This window comes from Gracilinanus agilis, chromosome 1 (assembly GCF_016433145.1).
Source record: "Gracilinanus agilis isolate LMUSP501 chromosome 1, AgileGrace, whole genome shotgun sequence".
NCBI lineage: Eukaryota > Metazoa > Chordata > Mammalia > Didelphimorphia > Didelphidae > Gracilinanus > Gracilinanus agilis.
This window is the reverse complement of record NC_058130.1, coordinates 348,955,095-348,974,109: the sequence shown is the minus strand read 5'-3', so window position 1 is coordinate 348,974,109 and position 19,015 is coordinate 348,955,095. Positions and strand designations below refer to the sequence as shown.

At 36.6% G+C, this 19,015-nt stretch overlaps 1 protein-coding gene across 5 annotated transcripts in view; it reads left to right on the top strand.

The window, feature by feature from the left end:
- Nucleotides 1-19,015, top strand: part of MAST4 (microtubule associated serine/threonine kinase family member 4) — a 797,816-nt gene that overhangs the window by 668,688 nt on the left and 110,113 nt on the right. For all 5 annotated transcript variants that reach the window (XM_044663432.1, XM_044663416.1, XM_044663424.1 and 2 more), the window contains one exon: nucleotides 5,045-5,133. In XM_044663432.1, coding sequence (XP_044519367.1) covers nucleotides 5,045-5,133 — 89 coding nt within the window. The remainder of the gene's footprint in view (nucleotides 1-5,044; nucleotides 5,134-19,015) is intronic.

Below are 19,015 nucleotides of genomic sequence, written 5' to 3'. Positions count from 1 at the left end.
AACCTCCAACCTTTACTAGCTAGTTGTGTGATTTTAAGCAATCCACTAAACCTCTGTTTGTTTCATTTTCCTCAACTGTAAAATAGGGATAATAATAGTACCTATCTTTCAGGGTTACTGTGAGGGTCAAATGAGATTATATTTTTAAAGCATTTAGTACACTGCCTGGCACATAGTAACTGCTTTCTAAATGCTTATCCTCCCCCAACCCCAGAATATCCCATTTCCCTCCCACCAAAATATGTAATTTGAGGCAAGCAGGCTCCTATTTACTTTTTAGAAAAGAATATGGAACATTAGTGGATAATTACTAAAGCAGACCTTCCAACTCCTTCACCCCCATTTTCATCAAAAAGTATTTATTAAATGCCCATTTACATCGTGCAGAGTGCATAAAGGTAAACCACTCCAGTGCCTACCCAATAGGAGCTTTAATAGTAGATAATAAGCATTGGAAGCAGCTAGGTGGTTCAGTGGATAAAGAGTCAGGCCTAGTGATGGGAGGTCCTGGGTTCAAATCTGGCTCCAGACACTTCCTGGATGTGCGACCCTGAAAATCTTGAAGAGTCATAGGATTTAGTCTTTAAATAGTCTTTCTAGATTCATGCAGACAAATCATAAAATAGAGAGAAAAATCTATTATTTTTATCGTGATATGGTTTTGGAGGTCAGGAAGATCTGAGTTTTAATCCTATCTCAGCCACTTACAAGCTGTGATATCCTTGACATGTTGACATATCACTTTCAATCTCAATCTTCGTATCTGTAAAATAGGGGTAAGAATAGCATCTATCTTCTAATGCTATTGTAGGGTTTAGATGAAGTAGTACATAGTACATGTAAAATGCTTTTGCAAACCTAAAGGAGTGATAAAAATATTTGCTGTTTTTATTATGGTATTCACAAGTCAATAATACTAATACTTTGAAAACTTAAGGTGCATTGCTAAAATTCTGAAGAATTTGTTTTTAGTTAGTAATCATAAGTTTGTAAACATAAATCTTTATGGAGTAGGCAAATGAAGTTTATTGCATGTTATTTATATTTTAAATTGAACCTTTCTGATCAGAATGATCAGATCTTTTAAAATCCTTCTTTTTGGGGGCACCTGGGTGGCTCATTGGATTGAGAGCCAGATCTAGAGACAGGAGGTCCTGGGTTTACATTTAGCCTCTGACATTTCCTGGCTATGTGACCCTGGGCAAATCCCTCAACCCCTATTGCCTAGCTTTTACCACTCTTCTGCCTTGTAACCAATACACAGCATTGATTCTAAGATGAAAGGTAAGAGCTTAAAAACAAACAAATAAATAAATAATTGATAAAATCATTCTTATTTCCCGTTTTACATTCTTTAACATATTGCTGGTGTGGTTATAATGGCCACTTTCCTTCCTTTCCATAGTGACTATACTGAAAATGTAAAATTCATACTATGTGTGTATCTTTATTCCATGTTGTAGGCTTTTGTATTTTGGCCAGTAGAAAATATTAGTTTTCCTAGATGTACCCTGGAAAATCCAGTTTTTGTTTGCAGTGATTATTCGTGTAAGAAAGATCTTTATTCAATCCTTTGCTTCAACTAATTCAACATGTCATATTGACAACCCTCCCTACAAATTTAGTAGTTTTGTTGTGTTAAAATGCTGTCATCAGCACAGGCTTAACCTTGTCTCAATAGTGATTCACATTTCTTATTTATCTACATCACAGATATAAATATTAATAATTAAAGTTGTCAAAATGAAATCTTTAGAAATGACTGAATCAGATGCTAAATGTTAAGTGAAAAACAACACATCCTTACTTTGCTATTTTTAATAGCAATTAACCTTTATTGTAAGTAAATTGCTCTTGTATTATTTAGAGTTGCTGTAAAGACACAATATCTCTAGGATTTTATGAATATCATCAACCTCATCCATTCTTTTCATTAATGTCAGTAAGTTGTTATTTAATATTCCACCACTGAAATAGACATTCATTTTGTATTAAGACAAAACATATATTATACCATTCTGATTTGTTAAAAATTATGGCCTCTGATGTAAAGATTATGAATTAAACTGGTCTAATTCTTGGTGTATAAGAGTCTGCATCACAAAATTACACTTATAATTAAGCATCAAGGGTCTAGTATTATTTAACAACTTCATTAGCAATCTTAGGAGGAATAAACATGATCTTAATTAAACTGGCAAACAATAATAGGATGTGTTGATGAAAGGTCCAGGAGGAATAATAAAATTAGGTAATGCTACCTAAAGAATGAAAAAATATATATGTGTGTATCTATCTATGAACATATTTAGATATAAAAATGTAAATGTCTGTATCTGTGCATGTTTGTGTGAATACAAATTTGCAAAAACATAAAACATATTTCAGTAATACAATTGAAATTTCTTTTAGCAGTGCCATACTAGTAGTTTCTTGCAAATTTGTTGATCATTATTCTCCCTCTATATATTTATATATATACATTTACACGCATATTTTACATATGAGTACACATGTGTATATCTACCATGTATATACTGACATGAGTATATATGTACTATATACAGGCGGAATAATAAGGAACAAATACACAAGAAGATACTAGATCAGCACTGCTAAAAGACATTTCAGTTATATTAATGAAATTTGTGTTTTATGTATCTAAAGATACAATTCAGAATCACAGATTGTCCAAGTTAGAAGGGATTCAGAAACTAACTAGTCCAATCTCTGTTTGAATAATTGTCTCCTCTTTACAATACACCTGACACAGTTATCTAGCCTTTACATAAAGGTGTACAGTTATTCTTACAATCTCCAAAGGTATTCTTGGATAGATCTTATTGTTAAGAAGTTTTTTCCTATATCAAAGCCAGCCTCTGTACAACTTCTAGGTATAGTATAGACAGAAGAAGAAAGGAAAGAAAGGAAGGAGGGAGGGAACAGACATATATTAATCAGTTATTGTATGCCAGATGCTATGCCAAGCACTTTACAAATATCTCATTTGATTCTCACAACTCTGGGAGGTATGTGATAGATGTTATTATCCCCATTTTATAGTAGAGGAAACTGAGACAAGTTAAGTGACTTGTCCAGGATCACACAGCTATTAAGTGTCTAAGGTTGTATTTGACCCAAATCTTCCTGACTTTAGGCTTAGCACTCTTACTCACTATGCTACCTAGTTGCCTCTAGAATGAAACAAGATACGTTTAATCCCTTTTCCATGATACAGCCTTTCACATATCTGAAGATAATCATCATGCCTTGCCTTCCTTCTCCAGGCTAATCAAACCCAGTTTCTTCAACTGATTATCAAATGGCATGCGTTTAGTCTTTCACCATCTTGTTCGTCCTCAGCTTCAAATAGGTAGCATGATGGCAGGTATAGGAACGCCTCATTGATTGGCCACTGAGTGTCTAAAACTTGAAAATGTGATATCAGGTGGTGGCACAATATAGATCTCTATAAAAGCAAGCATTTGTGTTTCCATAAATTGGTCACAACAGTAGCAAAAGCTGTTTTCGGGAGTTCACACCAGTCATCTCCTTCCAAGAACTGCCCTTGACCCGAGTTGCTAACTGAAATAGCCTTGCTGCTTCTTGTTACTCTTTTCTTTGTGCTCTGCTAACTATAGAAATAACTTTATCTCTGTGAACAAGTTTTTTCTCCTTGTATCTATGCCTTAACAAGGGACCTGGGATCTTAGTACCATACTAACTATGACACAAAGAGATGCTAAAAAGTAAATATTGTCTTTGCTGTAAACCATTTGAGTCATTTCTACCATAGGAAGTTGGTGGAATCTACCTAGAGGCCAGTTTGAGTGTGCATTTCTATTTTAGCTCTAATTACTCATGAAACCAGAAGATAAAATTGCTAAGGTCTTTTATCTGTGTATTGAGCAAAGCTGATATGTTTTTTATTTATTTTTAACATTTAATAATATTTATTTTTTAGAAAAGTTAACATGGCTACATAATTCATGGTCTTACTTTCCCCTTCCCCCCGACTTCCCCCCCCCATAGCCGATTCACATTTCCACTGGTTTTAACATGTGTCATTGATCAAGACCTATTTCCAAATTATTGTTAGTTGCATTGGTGTGGTAGTTTCGAGTCTACATCCCCAATCATGTCCACCTCAATCCATGTGTTCAATGATATGTTTTTTTAAACAGAGCTCTTTTCTAGGAGAGTGTTGTATTTATTTATTTTTAAACCCTTATCTTTTGTCTTAGAATCAATACCAAGTATTGGTTGCAAGGCAAAAAAAGTGCTAAGAGCTAGGCAATTGGGGTTAAGTGTCTTGCCCAGGGTCACACATCTAAGAAGTGTATGACCCCAAGATCTCCCATCTTCAGGCCTGGCTCTCTATCCACGGAGCCACCTGTCTGCTTCTATTTTTTCTAGTATCTCAATAAAAATTTGAACTTACTTTGGTGATATATAATAATTGGCTCTGAGGGAGAAATACTATGAATTTTCAATGTAGTATACAAGATTTTTTTAAGATAGTGACAGGATACATTTATCTTAAGAGATGTCATCTATTCTATTGACAAAAAGGAACAGATGTGAATTTTGTTTCAATAATTAGATTTTTAATTAGTGTATCACCATAAGATTGATAAGTCATTGCTCTTCATTGCATGATTTTGTATTAGAAATTACATGTAAACAAAGATGTTCCCCATAGTTTCATGATTGATTTGAAAACTACACTTATTATCTGGTTAGAATGTGTCACATTAAGAACAAAAAGATCACTTTTTATATTGCTTCACTGATGATAAGGAATATTAATGGTGTTACAGTTTATTAATCAGTTTTATTTTCTAATAGACAAGATGCAATCACCCTGCAAATGTGTGTGACACTGTGTTGATTGGCAGTCACTTCACTTAATAGCATAGGGAAACAGGCTGCTTCCACTTAACATGAGCTTTCTTTAAATTTACTTATATATGATTGAGAATAGATTTTGGTTGTAAAGCTTGACCTTTTCCCCCCTTTGATTCTTTTATTTCTTTTCTTTCAGTTGCCGAACAAGTAACCGGAAAAGCTTAATAGGCAATGGCCAGTCTCCAGCATTGCCTCGTCCACACTCACCGCTCTCTGCTCATGCAGGTAATTATACTTTGCATTTTTATAGTAGTAGTTGTTGTTTTTTTACTTCCTTTTATTAAAAAAACCCAATAGGTCCATCTTTGCAGTGGCTTTTCATAGTGCTTTTAATTTTCTAGCAGAGTCATTTTCTTTACAAACCTTAGCCTTTAATTAGTGTATTACCATAAGATTGATAAGTCATTATGTATAAACTTTCTGAATCATCTCTAAAATACTTGGAGAGTCTTGCCTCCTAAAAAACAACTTTCTTTTCCAGTGTGTGTGGTCTCTTCTTAAGTTAATCAATACTAGATCTTCCTGTTTCTACATTTTAACAAATATAAAGTGAATCTAATTAGAGATGAAGCCGTATCAAAGGTTCCATATCATTTTTTTTTACTTCCTACTTTCCATCTTGGAAGCAATACTAAGTATTGGTAGAAGGCAGAAGAATGGTAAGGGGTAGGCAATTGAAATTAAATAACTTGCCCAGGGTCACACAGCTCAGAAGTGTCTGAGGCCAAATTTGAATCCTGGACCTCCTATCTCTAGGTTGGTTTTCAATCCAGGAAGCTGTGAGGCTTTGTGTATTTTTCTGTTTATTTTAATGTAGCCCAAGCAACTTGAGGTGTGCCATCCATATACTTCTTCATGTTGGGTGCAAAATTCCTCAGGGAAATCTTTCCTGTTCATATCTCCAGACTTGAGAAACACCTTTGCAGAAGGCTGGAACTTCATTTAATTATAGGGATTGTTGTAGCTTTTTTTATTCTAGTAGGATTCTTAAAGGAACTCTGAGGTTCCTTTCATTGAGCTATGCTAGGTCTTGATCACTTGAAGGCCATACTTCTGTAGGTTACGTTATAGCAGGGTTCTTTTTACCCATCTGTATTCCCTACTGATTGAAACCTTCTGTTTTGGAAAGGAAAAAGAGAGGGTTCAGCCAAGGCATTTGGGTAGCGGTGTTGGGATGAGAATGGAGGTAGATTAATAATACAAAAAAGATTTGTGGCCAACCATAATGTATTTGGTCTTGAAATTAACAGTGACTGGTAGGGGTGGTATACAAAGTGGAAACTTATTGAATTTGGCGTGTACTTGTTCTTGGAGGTTGAAGCAAACTACTCGTGGTACAGATTTTCAGCTTCATGTGTAAATCCCCTTTATTCTGTTTTATTTCTGGAAATGGGCATCTTGTTTACCATTTGTTAAATTTTGAATTAAAAAATAACCAAATGGAAGCTGGCATATTAACTGAGTCCAGAGAAGTTAAAAGGAGCTATAGTCTGAAGTTTAGGAAATCAGAGAATTTCAGAGCTGGCAGGGACCCCAGCAGCCATGTGGTCTAGCCCTCACACAAAAGAAATCTGCACTGTAGCATTCTTGACAAGTGGTCCTCAGGACTCTGCTCCAAGTGCCCCTAGGGAGGTGTCTGTCACCTTTCCAGGCAAGTGATTCAGTTCTTGAACAATAAATTGTGGGGAAAGTATTGAACTTAGACAATTCAGTATTCTCACCTTTCTAAGGGTACACACGAATTTCTAGCTTTTCTAGAATTTCCTTTACTTAGCAACCTGCCGTCCCCTCATCATCCCTTATTATCAACCATAGCAACAGGAACTCTGTCTCAAGATTGACAATGATCTAGAAAAATGAACTTCTGGAGTCAGGAAGACTCAGGTTAAAATCCAGCTTCAGATCCTTCCTAGAAGTGTGACCCTGAAAAAATAATTTAACTTTTACCTGCCTTAGTTTCCTCAACTGTAAAATAGATAATAGCTCATACCTCACAGAATTGTTCAAAAGATCAAAAGATATAACATCTGTAAAGTGCTTAGCACAGCACCTAACACACAATAGGCCCTAGATTAAAGTAAGGCTTATTGTCTTCCCTATCCTGAAGACCTTGTGAAAATGATCTTGACACTAGCAATCTACTCTTTTTCTCCTGTAATTAGAAAAAGTAATTGGGAAGTACTCACTGGCAGGAGAATACTTTGTGAGTCTAGCTTTCATTGTTCAGGACTATTCTAGAGTGACAACAGCATAAAACATCTGATACAAGGATGGCCTTCAAGTGACTAGGACCTGGGTTCAGATCTTGCCTCTACCACATACCAGAATTATGACCACAAGAAAATTAATTCCTCTGTCCCCAAGACAACACTTTATGATTGCTAGTTTTAAACTTACATTGCTGAGTTAACAGACATAAGTACATTGAAAACCTTTTATTTATTTGTTTTCAGACGTATCTGACTTTTTGTGACCTCATTTGAGGTTTTCTTGGAGATCCTGGAATAGTTTCCTTCCCCAACTCATTTGACAGATGAGGAAACTGAGACCCACAAGGTTAAGTGACTTGCCCAAGGCTATACACAAGTGAGGTCAGATTTGAACTTGAGTCTTTCTGACTTCAGGGCCATTGTTTTATCCGCTGGGCTACTTAGCTGGCTAATTCAGGTTTATTTTAACTTTACCATCAGCCTTACAGATGGGCAATATGTTTTTTTATATTGGTATTTCCTTCCTCAACTCATTTTATAGATGAAGAAACTGAGGCAGCCAGGGTTAAGTGACTTGTCCTAGTTCACACAATGTCTAAGGCCAGATTTGAGCTGGGTCTTGACTTCAGGCCCAGCACTCTTTCCCCTGTGCTGCCTTGCTGCTCCTTTGCAAACCTCTAATTGCCATATGAATGCCTGATGAATCCACTGGTCTTTCCCTCCTTCCCTTCCCAAAAAATAGTGATTGAAGAAGGATGAAGAAGACAGGGTGTGATGGATTCCCTAAGAAAGTCCAGTAGAGTCTTAATAATCAAGGAAAGCAAACCCTTAATTTTTTTTCAAATAATGATAACTCAAATGGGCTTAGTCTTTTAAGGTCAAAGAAACTTTTTTTTCTCCTCACAGTAACTCTTTGAGGTAGTATGTGTAAGCATCACCACTCCCGTTGTACACATGGGGAAATTGAGGCCTAGAGATGTTTGTGACCTGCCTAAAGGCATGCCACTAGGTAAAGGCAAAATCAGAGCCTAATCTCCACCTATCCTATTTTCACCCTGCTGGTGTTTTCCCTACCCCCTGTTATGTCTACCGCAGTGTCTTTGAATTGTATTTTAAAGTTCAGTTAGTAGGAGAGAGAATAAAATTATATTTGCACAGACTTTAGTTTTTAGTTCACTTCTGTGATTTCATTGACATAGAGATCAATTCCCAGTGAGGAAACCCTCCACCAATGCAGATTAACAGCTATTCTAGAATCTGTCATCTTAACAGAGTTGACTGAGGCATTGGGAATTGAAATGCATGGCTGGGGTTGCACAGTCAGTATTTGTCCAAGGCAGGATTTGAACTCATGTCAGCTCATTAAATAATACTGTCCTTTGTTTCTAGCCAGACCATTAATGAATAAAAAAATCTGAGCAGAGGAAAATGATTGTTTTAGTAGTGGGTTTTTTGAAAATTGTATGGATCCAGGACCGAAAAAAACAAAAGAGATGACACAATCGCCATGCATCCTATCTGGGGTGACAGTCTCAGAGCAATGTGCTCTTATCTCTCCCTATCTGTGCAGCTGAACATGAGCTCATTTTTCCTACTTTATAATCTTAGCCTGCGTGATCATTCAGTGTAATGTCACTGTTCTGACGTAATCTCTCCCAGGCTTATGTCCCCATCGATCATTTTTTTTAATCTCTGCATTTCTGCATTTTCATTTTCTTTTTATTTGAATTATATCTACAAGAGGAAGAAATGAAGCCATGACATCACTAGTACCTTTATTTCATTGTTTATTTTATGGGACCCAGGGGCTCAAAATGACAACATCCATTCCTCTCCTATGTTGAACTTCATTATTCATACTTATCAGAGGAAGGGAAAAGCTTGTCCTTCTGATCCTAAGAGTTACTTTGCTTTTGCAATAGGTTTTATAGTTTTTGTTGTAATTTTGTATGAGGGAAACAAAGAGATGATTATATCCTCAGAGACAGGTGGGAAATCTAGCAGTCTTTTTGTGGGGGAGATATTTCAGTGTTACAGAAATAAATCTGAAGGGAGGGGAGCTTTCTTTTAATCTTTTGACAAGTCAAGCAAACTCATTCATTCAGGGAGCTGATTAAGGTTTATCCATACTGCTCCCCTTTCCTCCCATTTCTTGTTGACTAGCTTATTGTTACTGCCAAGTTCTTAAATCCTTCCTTGAAAAGGTAAAGTTGGGCAAAGGAAAATGGGTAAAATTTATATATACATATCTATCTATAAATCTCTATATCTATCTATATCTTTAATATACATCTTAGGCTTCTTTTTTACCCTTAGCTGAGGTTTAAAGTAAGTGTTGCTTGAATGGAATGTTGGGACATAATTTTTGTTTTATCTGTCAATCTTTCTTACCCATATCCCTAGACTATTTCTGAAGTCAGAAAGGTTGAACAAATTCAGAATGGATAGAGGATAAGTTTCTCCTTGTTTTGAGGAGAAGTAGCCGAATGTCATTATTACTTCACTTTAGGTCAAACTTCAACACACTCTTCTAGTAATGTGAGTACTTCAGGATATAAAGTGTATGCATAACATAGTTAGGTGTGTACATATGTGCTTATGTACATGTTTGAAATGCATGTCTCTCAATCAGAAGAGTAAAAGAGGATGCTATAGTAATAATGATTTTTCAAACAAGGAGGCCAGGGAAGCCCCCCAAGTGCAGAAAGTTAGCTATAAACTGGAAATTAAGTGGATTGAAGAAAAATATTAATCTCTTCCCAAATGGAGCAAAAATTCCTCAAGGAATTTACTGCTTTATATATTATTTTTGTATTATTTTAAAAGGAACTTTAGAGCCAAACCAAATTTCTGTTTGAGAAAAAAAAAACAGTTAAGAAGACTAATTTCCTTTCGGATCTCCTTCACAGCTAGTTTATGAACAACACAATCAATTAACATGCATTTATTTTAATAATATTTTATTTTCTCCTCATTTACATATAAAAACGATTTTAACATACATTTCCCAGATCTTTGAGATCTAAATTCTCTTTCTCCCTCCTTTCCATCTGCCCTCTCTAAGATGGCAAGAAATTTGATCTAAGTTATATGTGCATGATAACAAAAAACAGAATTTCCTTTTGGTTATTAACTTGCATTTATCAAGCACCTACAATGTGCCATAAGAAATCCAATCTTTATATGAGAAAGTCAACTGTTGCTTTTGTCCTTCAAAAGTATTTATCCAGCTTAACCTTGGATCTGACTGACTTTTTGCTGTTAACAAGTTTCAAATTTGCTATCAGAGAATACAGATTTACTCTCATGAACTGTAGGTCACATTCCTAAAGAGTAGAAACAAAAATAATTTGAGGAATGACAAAATCATTGGAATTCATTTGTACATCCTTGTAAGTGACTTGTGAAAGGCAAAGATCATTTCAATGTGAGTTCTAGTGTTTCTGTTTTATCTTGTATAGTCACCCCTTATATGTCTTATTTTCTCAACTACATGGTAAGTTCCTAAGTTTTTTTAATAGAAGGTGGTGATGATGATGATGATGATGATGATGATGATGATGATGATGATGATGATGATGATGATGATGATGATGATGATGATAGCTAGCATCTAGATAGTGCTTTAAGGTTTGCCAAATGCTTTACAAATTTTCTCATTTGATCTTCACAACAACTCTGGGAGATAGATTTTATCCTCATTTTACAGACAAAAAAACTGAGACACAGAGAAGTGAAATTATTTGCCCGGCAAGCAATGTGGTCTTTCCCCACACAGCTAGTTAGTGGCTCAGGCCAAATTTAAACTCAGCTCTTCCTGACTCAAAAACTATACTCTATCTGCTGTTCCAGCTAAAGGAGAAAGGTAAATGAATATAAGAAGTTCGAAACCTAAATATGGGGCAACTGAGTAGCATAGTAAATAGAGTGCTAGATTTGGAGTCAGGAAGACTCAAGTTCTTGAGTTCTAATCAGACCTAAAACTTACCTGTTGACCTCAGTTTCCTTATCTGACAAACAAGCTAGAGAAGGAAATGACAAATTACTCCAATGTCTTTGTTAGGAAAATGGGGCATGAAGAGTCAGTTGCAACTTGACAGGACAGTCACTTAACCCTCCCATTTCCTAGCCCTTACTACTCTTCTGCCTTAGAACCAAAACACAGTATTGATTCTAAGATGGAAGTTAAGGGTTTTTAAAAAATAAATATTAAAAATAAATTAAAAGGCACAATAGATGTCACAACGTCCAAGTACTAAAGTTTATGTACTTTATTTAGAACTGTCCCTGATAACCTCACTCAGTCTGTCCTCTTGCCAGTACCAAGTCTTAGGCGAGATTGGCCAGACTTGGGATGCCTAGGTCTTAAAAATTAGTTGGGTCATTAAAGGCAGGGCAGGTAATTTGAAAAGAAGTCTTTGTTGGAGATAGTTAGCATGCTGTTTGGCTAGGCTAAGACTCCAAAAATATCTAAACAGACTAGAAAGATAGGCCAGATCAAATAAGATAAAATTTAATAGGAATATATATAAAGACCTACATTTCTTCTAGATCAGTGATGGGCAAACTACAGCCCATGGGCCAAATGCATCCCCCTGAAATGTTCTATCTGGCTGGTCCACATTATTCCTAATCTTACGAATACAATGAGTGGGATACAATGCAATGAAACTTCGAAAAAGTTGCCTTAGAAACAAATTGACAGATGAGCATTTCCTTTCCTTTCTTTCCCCCTCTTAAAAAAGTTTGCCCATCACTGTTCTAGACAATAGCTTAAATGAAAAAGATCTGAGGAAGAGTGAGGAGGCCAAAAGTAGACCCAAAGAAGACATAAAGATGGGAACACACTGACAGTCTCCATAACAAGGGTCAAAACTGGGAGAGGAAAAAAAAATCTCTAAAAAAAAGTAGATATAAAAATTCAAAAAGCATAACAGTCTAAGGCCATTTATTTTCAGGGTAAGTAACCAGTTATCTGGAAAATCCACTTGGGTCCAACACTTTATTCTCTAGTAGTTCTATAAATAGATTAAAGATGGCTTAGGAGAAATTCATGGATGGCGGTCTATAATGTGTTATTAAGGCAAACTAAGATGTTAGTGGGATAGCCCCAGCCTTTTGATCCATACCTTCCCTTGGGGCCCCTGTCAGAGGCAAAATACTGGGCTTAGTGGATTATGGTTCTTACTGAGTAGAGCAATTTCTGTTCCTCTGAACAACAGCAACAAAACTTTCTATACTTTTGAAATGGGGAAAAGATTTGTAGCAGATGCTGTCACTTGCTGATGTTACTGTTAGAAGTTTGTATAGAGGTTTAGGAGCATCAGCTCTCCCAGACTGGCTCTCTCTCCTTCCTTGTAGTCCCTATACAAATCAGTACAGACTTTGTTCTTGAATTCCCAGGGCTGGAATGCTGTCTATCTTCACCTCCACTGTCCAGATTCCCTGGCTTCATTCAAATTCAGCTAAAATCCACCTCCTATAGGAAGACTTTTTATCTTTTAAACTTTTTTTTTTTCAAAAAAAATTTTATTCAAAATTGAAAATGTAATTTATGCTGCCACTTTTTTTCAGGTTGGGTGATTCACCATACCCTAGATCAGTGATGGAGAACCTTTTAGAAATGGAGTGCTGGGCCCCCACTTCCCCTGTAAGTGCTAGATGCCTCCCTCTTGCCCCACATAGGGGAGGGAGAAAGTGCTGCCATTGGACTGCTGGGCAGAGAGGCTGGTGAAGTGAGGAATGTCCTTAGGTGTGGTGGAGAGGGGGGAGGAGAGCAGCTCCACCCAAGTCTCTCTGTCTTTCTAATAATGAACTCTGAGGGTGGGGCAGCCTTGTGCCCACAGAGAGCCCTCTGCATTAGATCTTTGGAGCCTGTGGTCATAGGTTCCCCATCACTGCCCTAGATATATCAAAACTAGAGAGGTGAAATGTAAAAAGCAGTGTTGTAGGATGAATTTTTATCAATTTAATTCAACAAATACTAAATTCATACTAGGTACATAGCCTCAAGGGAGACATTTAGAATACAAAGACAAAGGAAACAGGAGTTCTTACCCCCAAGGATTTTGCATTTTGCTGGGGGAGACTATATAGAAACAGATGAATGAATGATCATTTGAGGAGAAAACATTAATAACTAGGGCATCAGGAGAGGTTTCTTTACACATCCTAGTTTCCCTTAAGGAAGGCACACTTTAAGGAAAACTGAATTCTCATAGGCAGAGATCAAAGAGGCACACACACACACACACACACACACACACACACACACACACACAAATTTTTGAGACAATATATTTTTATCATGGGAACAGGCTGGGCAAAGGTGGAAGATGGAATACCAAGATCTACCAACAGCATTTGAAGTTTAACTCTAGGAGGGTCAAGATCCCATCTTTCTCTTTATCTTGTGATTAATGATTTCCAATTCAAGAATCATTAAACTGCTCCTGTTCTTCCACATGTAACTTTGTGCATTCAGCCCATTTCCTTTCACTACTTTTGTCATATCCTCAATGGGGTTATTGTCTTGATAGTAAACAAGTACTGCAAGTTATCCTAAATATTCCTAAAGTTTGTCAGTCTGCTCACAAACCCTTCAGAGTGTCAGTGGTCAGTTTAGTCTTTTTTATTTATTTATTTTTGAGCCCTTATCTTCTGTGTATTGGTTCCTAGGTGGAAGAGTGGTAAGGGTGGGCAATGGGGGTCAAGTGACTTGCCCAGGGTCACACAGCTGGGAAGTGTAGGAGGCCAGATTTGAACCTAGGACCTCCTGTCTCTAGGCCTGACTCTCAATCCACTGAGCTACCCAGCTGCCCGGGTTAGTTTAGTCTTGAAGAATTTTAGGAATGAAAATCCTAGTCCCTTCCTGGATAACCAGGCAATCAAACAGCTAATTTTACCAAGCTTGGAAAAGAGTATTTTTCTCTCCAAATATTTCCTGCATGCTTGAATTTTAACGTGGTACCTGAAGCTGATGAAAGCTGTGTTGCCTGTGAATACTAGTTTCATGTTGAGGACAATTTTAGACAATGAAAATGTTTGCAACTTGGTAACCAGCGAATTAAACTATCCCCTTTATTTTTTATCTCAATGACATAAAGTAAGGCTGGAGGACATTGCCCATATAATAACAGTGTTTTTTCCCAAAAAATTATAGAGTGCTTCACCAAGTAAAATTCTCTATTTTTGGTAGAGTGCTGACTGCTTATGAGTCCAATCATATGAGCCTTTCATTAAAACTAGCAGTAGTAGTAATCCCATTTCTTCTTAATAAAGATGATCTAAGTTCAAATCATGGCTTTGCCACTTATATTCTACACTGTGTGTGGCACATAGTAAGTAGGCTTTTGATAAATGTTTACTGATTATTGATTGTCCTTGGGCAACTCACAAGAGTCTTGTCTCATTAAATGTAAAATGGGGAGATTAGACTAGATGGCAACAAAAGTTTCTCCCATCTCTAAATCTTTGACATACTTGGTCTCTAACATGACTGTAAGGTGGATCCAAGATAAATACTGCACTTTTGTATCTGGAAAACATAAGAACCAAGAAGCAATGTGTGATATAGTAGAAGGAGCACTGGATTTTGAGTCAGGCTAGACTTGAGTTCACTTCCCATCTCCATTATTAACAAACAGTGAGACCATGGGTAGATCATTTATCTCTCTAAAAATTAGTCTGGGGATCAGTAAAAAGAAGATATTTCCTATAATCCCTGCCTCACTGCATTCTTTTAAGGATCAAATGAGATAAGGTGTATATAAGTCTTAAAGTGTTCCCTAAGGGTCAACTAATGGGATGCCTCTCTAGCCCAACTGAGGAGAGAGATTGACTAGGAATTCTTCCCCATATCTCATTGATTAGCTTGTCTCTGGAGGCCCCATCAGAGCAGTGATGATTTTGAATATTATGGCTATATAGAAAACTGCAGCTTACTCAAGTGTATTAAATGTGTTGAAGGTTATGTTGTCATAATGAATTAGGGAGGAGAGGAGAATCGTTTGAATTAAAGCTTTAGAGAACAACCTATGTGAGGAGACTTATCATGACACTAGAAAGGTTCATTTTTCACTGGAACAAGGATTAACCCCCCAGGGTAGCCTGGATGACCAAAACCAAGACCCATCTAAGCCCCTTTATTCTGATGCCATGTTTCATAATAGTCGATCGTTGCTTTAAAATCATAACATCTCACCCTTCTCTCACCCTTCCTGCCTAAGAAAAAGAATGTTCAAAACAGCAGATTCCTGTTTAAATAGCCAGCAACCTTGCTGCAGTTATATCTCCAGTTGGGAATGTGCACTAATATCTATTAGAGTTAGTTGTAAGGTATCAATTTTTTTTTTTTTACTAATAAGCCCTTATTCTGTTTAAGTTACTGTGCTAGGTATTTGAGATATAGAGACAAAATTAAAAAACAATCTTTGAGCTCAAGGAACTTAACTACCAAGAGAATTTTTCATATACACAACTAAGATAGGAAGTATATACTAAGTAGTAAGTACAATTGGGATATTGGGGTTGGGGATAAGAGTAGGGAGGAATCAGAGATCTCTGGCAAGGAGATAGCACACAAGCATGATTTACAGGGAACATAAAAGGCAGAAGGGAAGATGGAGTACGTTCTACACCTTGGGTAATATCTGTGCGAAGGGGCAGGTGGGAGATGAAATGTCATGGACAATATACACCAACTCACCTGGTTTGACTGGAACAGAGACTATGTGAAGGATGGGGCAATATGACCCGTGACTAGAAAGGCTGGAGGCATCCGATTCTAGAGGACTTTAAATGCCAGACTGAAGATTTTGTATTTTATCCTAACAGCATAGGGAGTTACTGAAGATTTTGAATAGGGTAGTAAGTAATGTGATCAGAACTTTGTTTTAGGAATATCATTTTGACAGCTGAGTGGAGGATGAATTAGAGAAGAGAGAGACTAGAAGCTGGGAAAGCCACTAAGAGGCTTTTGCTATTATCGGGATGAGAGGTGATAAATAGATGGATGTGGGAGATGTGATGCTTAAAACCTCAAGACTTGGGAACCAATTGGACATTGGGGTGAAGGAAAGAAAAGAGTTAAAATAATTTCCATGGTTTTGAACCTTGGTGACCAGTAGGAGACTGATGCTAACAGAAACAGCAAAGTTGTGAGCACAGGTGATTTGGAGGAAAACAATAACCATTAATAAAGCTTTCTTACCATGAAGACTTGTGTGTACTCTCTTCTATACTGCCATACAGTTTGGTCTTTGAGAAAACAAAATATTTGCATATTATGTTTCCAATAATAGCTGAGATTTGAGTTAACATCTCTTACCACCTCCTCCTCTCCATTTCTCCTGCCCCACCCCAAGTATAATAGAAATTGGTCTGAATAGCTTTTCTTATCTTTTTTCTTTGCCACTCCCCAGCTTTGTTACGTAGGTACTTGAATGCCCTATTGCTTTTTAACTGCCTTTTTTGTTTAATAAGTTGTCTCCATCATTCTTTTTTGTGAGCATTAAGTTTGAGGAATAATTACTAAAGTATTTCCTTCTTTCCTTCTTCCCTCTTCTTCCTTCTTTGTGATTTTTATCTTTGAACAACTCACTTCATATATCTGGGCCTAGTTATCCATCTTGTAAACTGAGAGGATTAGGTTAGATGTATATTAAGGACTCTTTCCTGGTCTAAATCCAAAAGTCCTATAAGATCCACAGTCAGTCATCAGCACTGCTTTTAAGGACTCTACTGGTGTCTGCAGTAAGATTGTGACATTCCTAAAATAAATCTGTTTTGAGCCATAGATTTACTAATGTTTCTAATGAGAGTGAAAAATGGTGACATGGGAAATGTTGGCACTTACTAGAAGTTAAAACTATAAATAGGCAAATCTTTAGATGTCCAGACTAGAGAAAAGATGATTTCTACAACTACAAATAGTGTGTGAATATGCATGAGCATGCACATTTTCATTTTAATGAATTCATTTTGACCTCTAACTAAATGTAATGCTTACCATACAGGTTTCCATTTATTAGAAGCTTCCTTTTGCATCCCACCCACCCCCAAATATAATGAACTAACAGCATCTGTTTGTCTTAAGTACTTTGGGGTCTGTGAAAAGACTATTTTTTTATCCTCCATCCTTTAAAATTCAGTCCCAAATGTTAAATCTTATAAATAACTCTAAAGGGATTAATCTTATAATAAAAATTATACCTTACCACTTTACTCTTTCTAGTCTTTTTCTGGAGACCTTTCTTCCTAATCTCTTCAGAATTTTTATTCTAAGGATTGCCTTTTCCAACCAAATTTCAATCTTCTCTTTAATTTGTAATCACAGAATCACAGAATGTTAGAGTAAGAAAAGATAGCCTAGTCTGTGAATTAAAAAAAAAAACAAAAAACTTTAATAACTGTATTTAAATAAAATTGCCTTCCTTTTTAATCCAATAGGGTTTTTTATTTGCATTTAAAAACATAATCTGAGGAGAAAGGTCTTAGCTTCATCAACTTTCAGAAGGGTGCATGTAAGAAAAAAAGTTGAGACCCCATGGTCTAATCCCACTTGTACTTAAAAGGAATCTCTGATCTACCACATAAACCAACAAGTAGCTATCCATCCTATACTTAAATAATCCCAATGAATGGTAACCCACCACCTCCTAAGCAACTCAGCCCACTTTTGGATATCTCTTATTGTGAGGAAACTTAGTCTGACATCAAATTGAAAATTTCCCCTTCTCAGCCTCCACCCATGATTCCTGGTCCTACCTTCCAGGATTAATAGAACAAACCTAATCCCTACTTCACATGACAGCTCTTCGGATATTTCAAGACAGCTCTCATGTTTCCCCCTTGAACCTTTTCTTCTCTAGCTAACCATGCATAGTAAGTGGCATTAAAGCTGAATTAAACTCTCCAAAGAGGGCAGCTTATAGAAACTTCAGATTGCATCATACCAATCTTTTTTATTGACTAGAATTCTGTTCAGTCTTTTTAACAGTCTTTTTACAGTCTTTTTCACCTCCCCCAAACCAATAGACAGTCATTTTTTATGCTGTGATATAGCAAAATTAGAAGCCCCTTTTTCTGAAGGGAATTGGTACCTATACAAAAAAGAGAGCTTTGTTTCCTTTTTTAGGAAAAAAAATCCTCTTTTAGGATGGCATATATATGTGAGTATCCTTTTCAAATAGTGGTTGCTGTAATCTGTTTTCAGACTTTTCCTTATTTCCTCATGACCAAAAACACATTTTAAGAAAATTGGGTAGAGTAGGGAAGAGGGGGGAGAATTCAACTTGTGACTGGTTAATCAGAACAAAATAAAACAGAGTTAAAGAGGGATAGATTAAGTTCATCAGCACAACCCCTTCTTTTTCTTCCCAGCCTAGTGTTCTGACTGTGGGATCACGAAACTTATCTTCAGACAACATGAATTATCTAACCATGAGACCCTAAAAAATAGAATTGTTCTCTCATTCAGTCAGCAAGCATTTTCAAAAATGGCCCTTACCCTCAGAGTGCTTATAATCTAATATGGAAACAATACACAAAAACTATGTACAAACAAAATATATATAGGCAAAATTGGAGATAATCAGCAAGGGAAGATGCTAGCATTAAGGAGGCTTAGAAAAGAATTCTTGCAGAAGATAGGATTTCAACTGAGACTTGAAGGAAGCCAGGTGGCAGTGGTAAGGATGGAGGACATTCCAGGTATGGTGTACAGGCAGTAAGAATGTAATAATCTGGAGGTGGATAATCTTGTGCAAGAAATATATAAGAGGCCAATGTCACTAGATCATAGTACACTGAAAGGAGTAAGATGTTAGAAGCCTGGAATAGTAGACAGGGCCAGGTTATGAAAGACTTTAAAAGCCAAACATTGAGCCTTTATATTT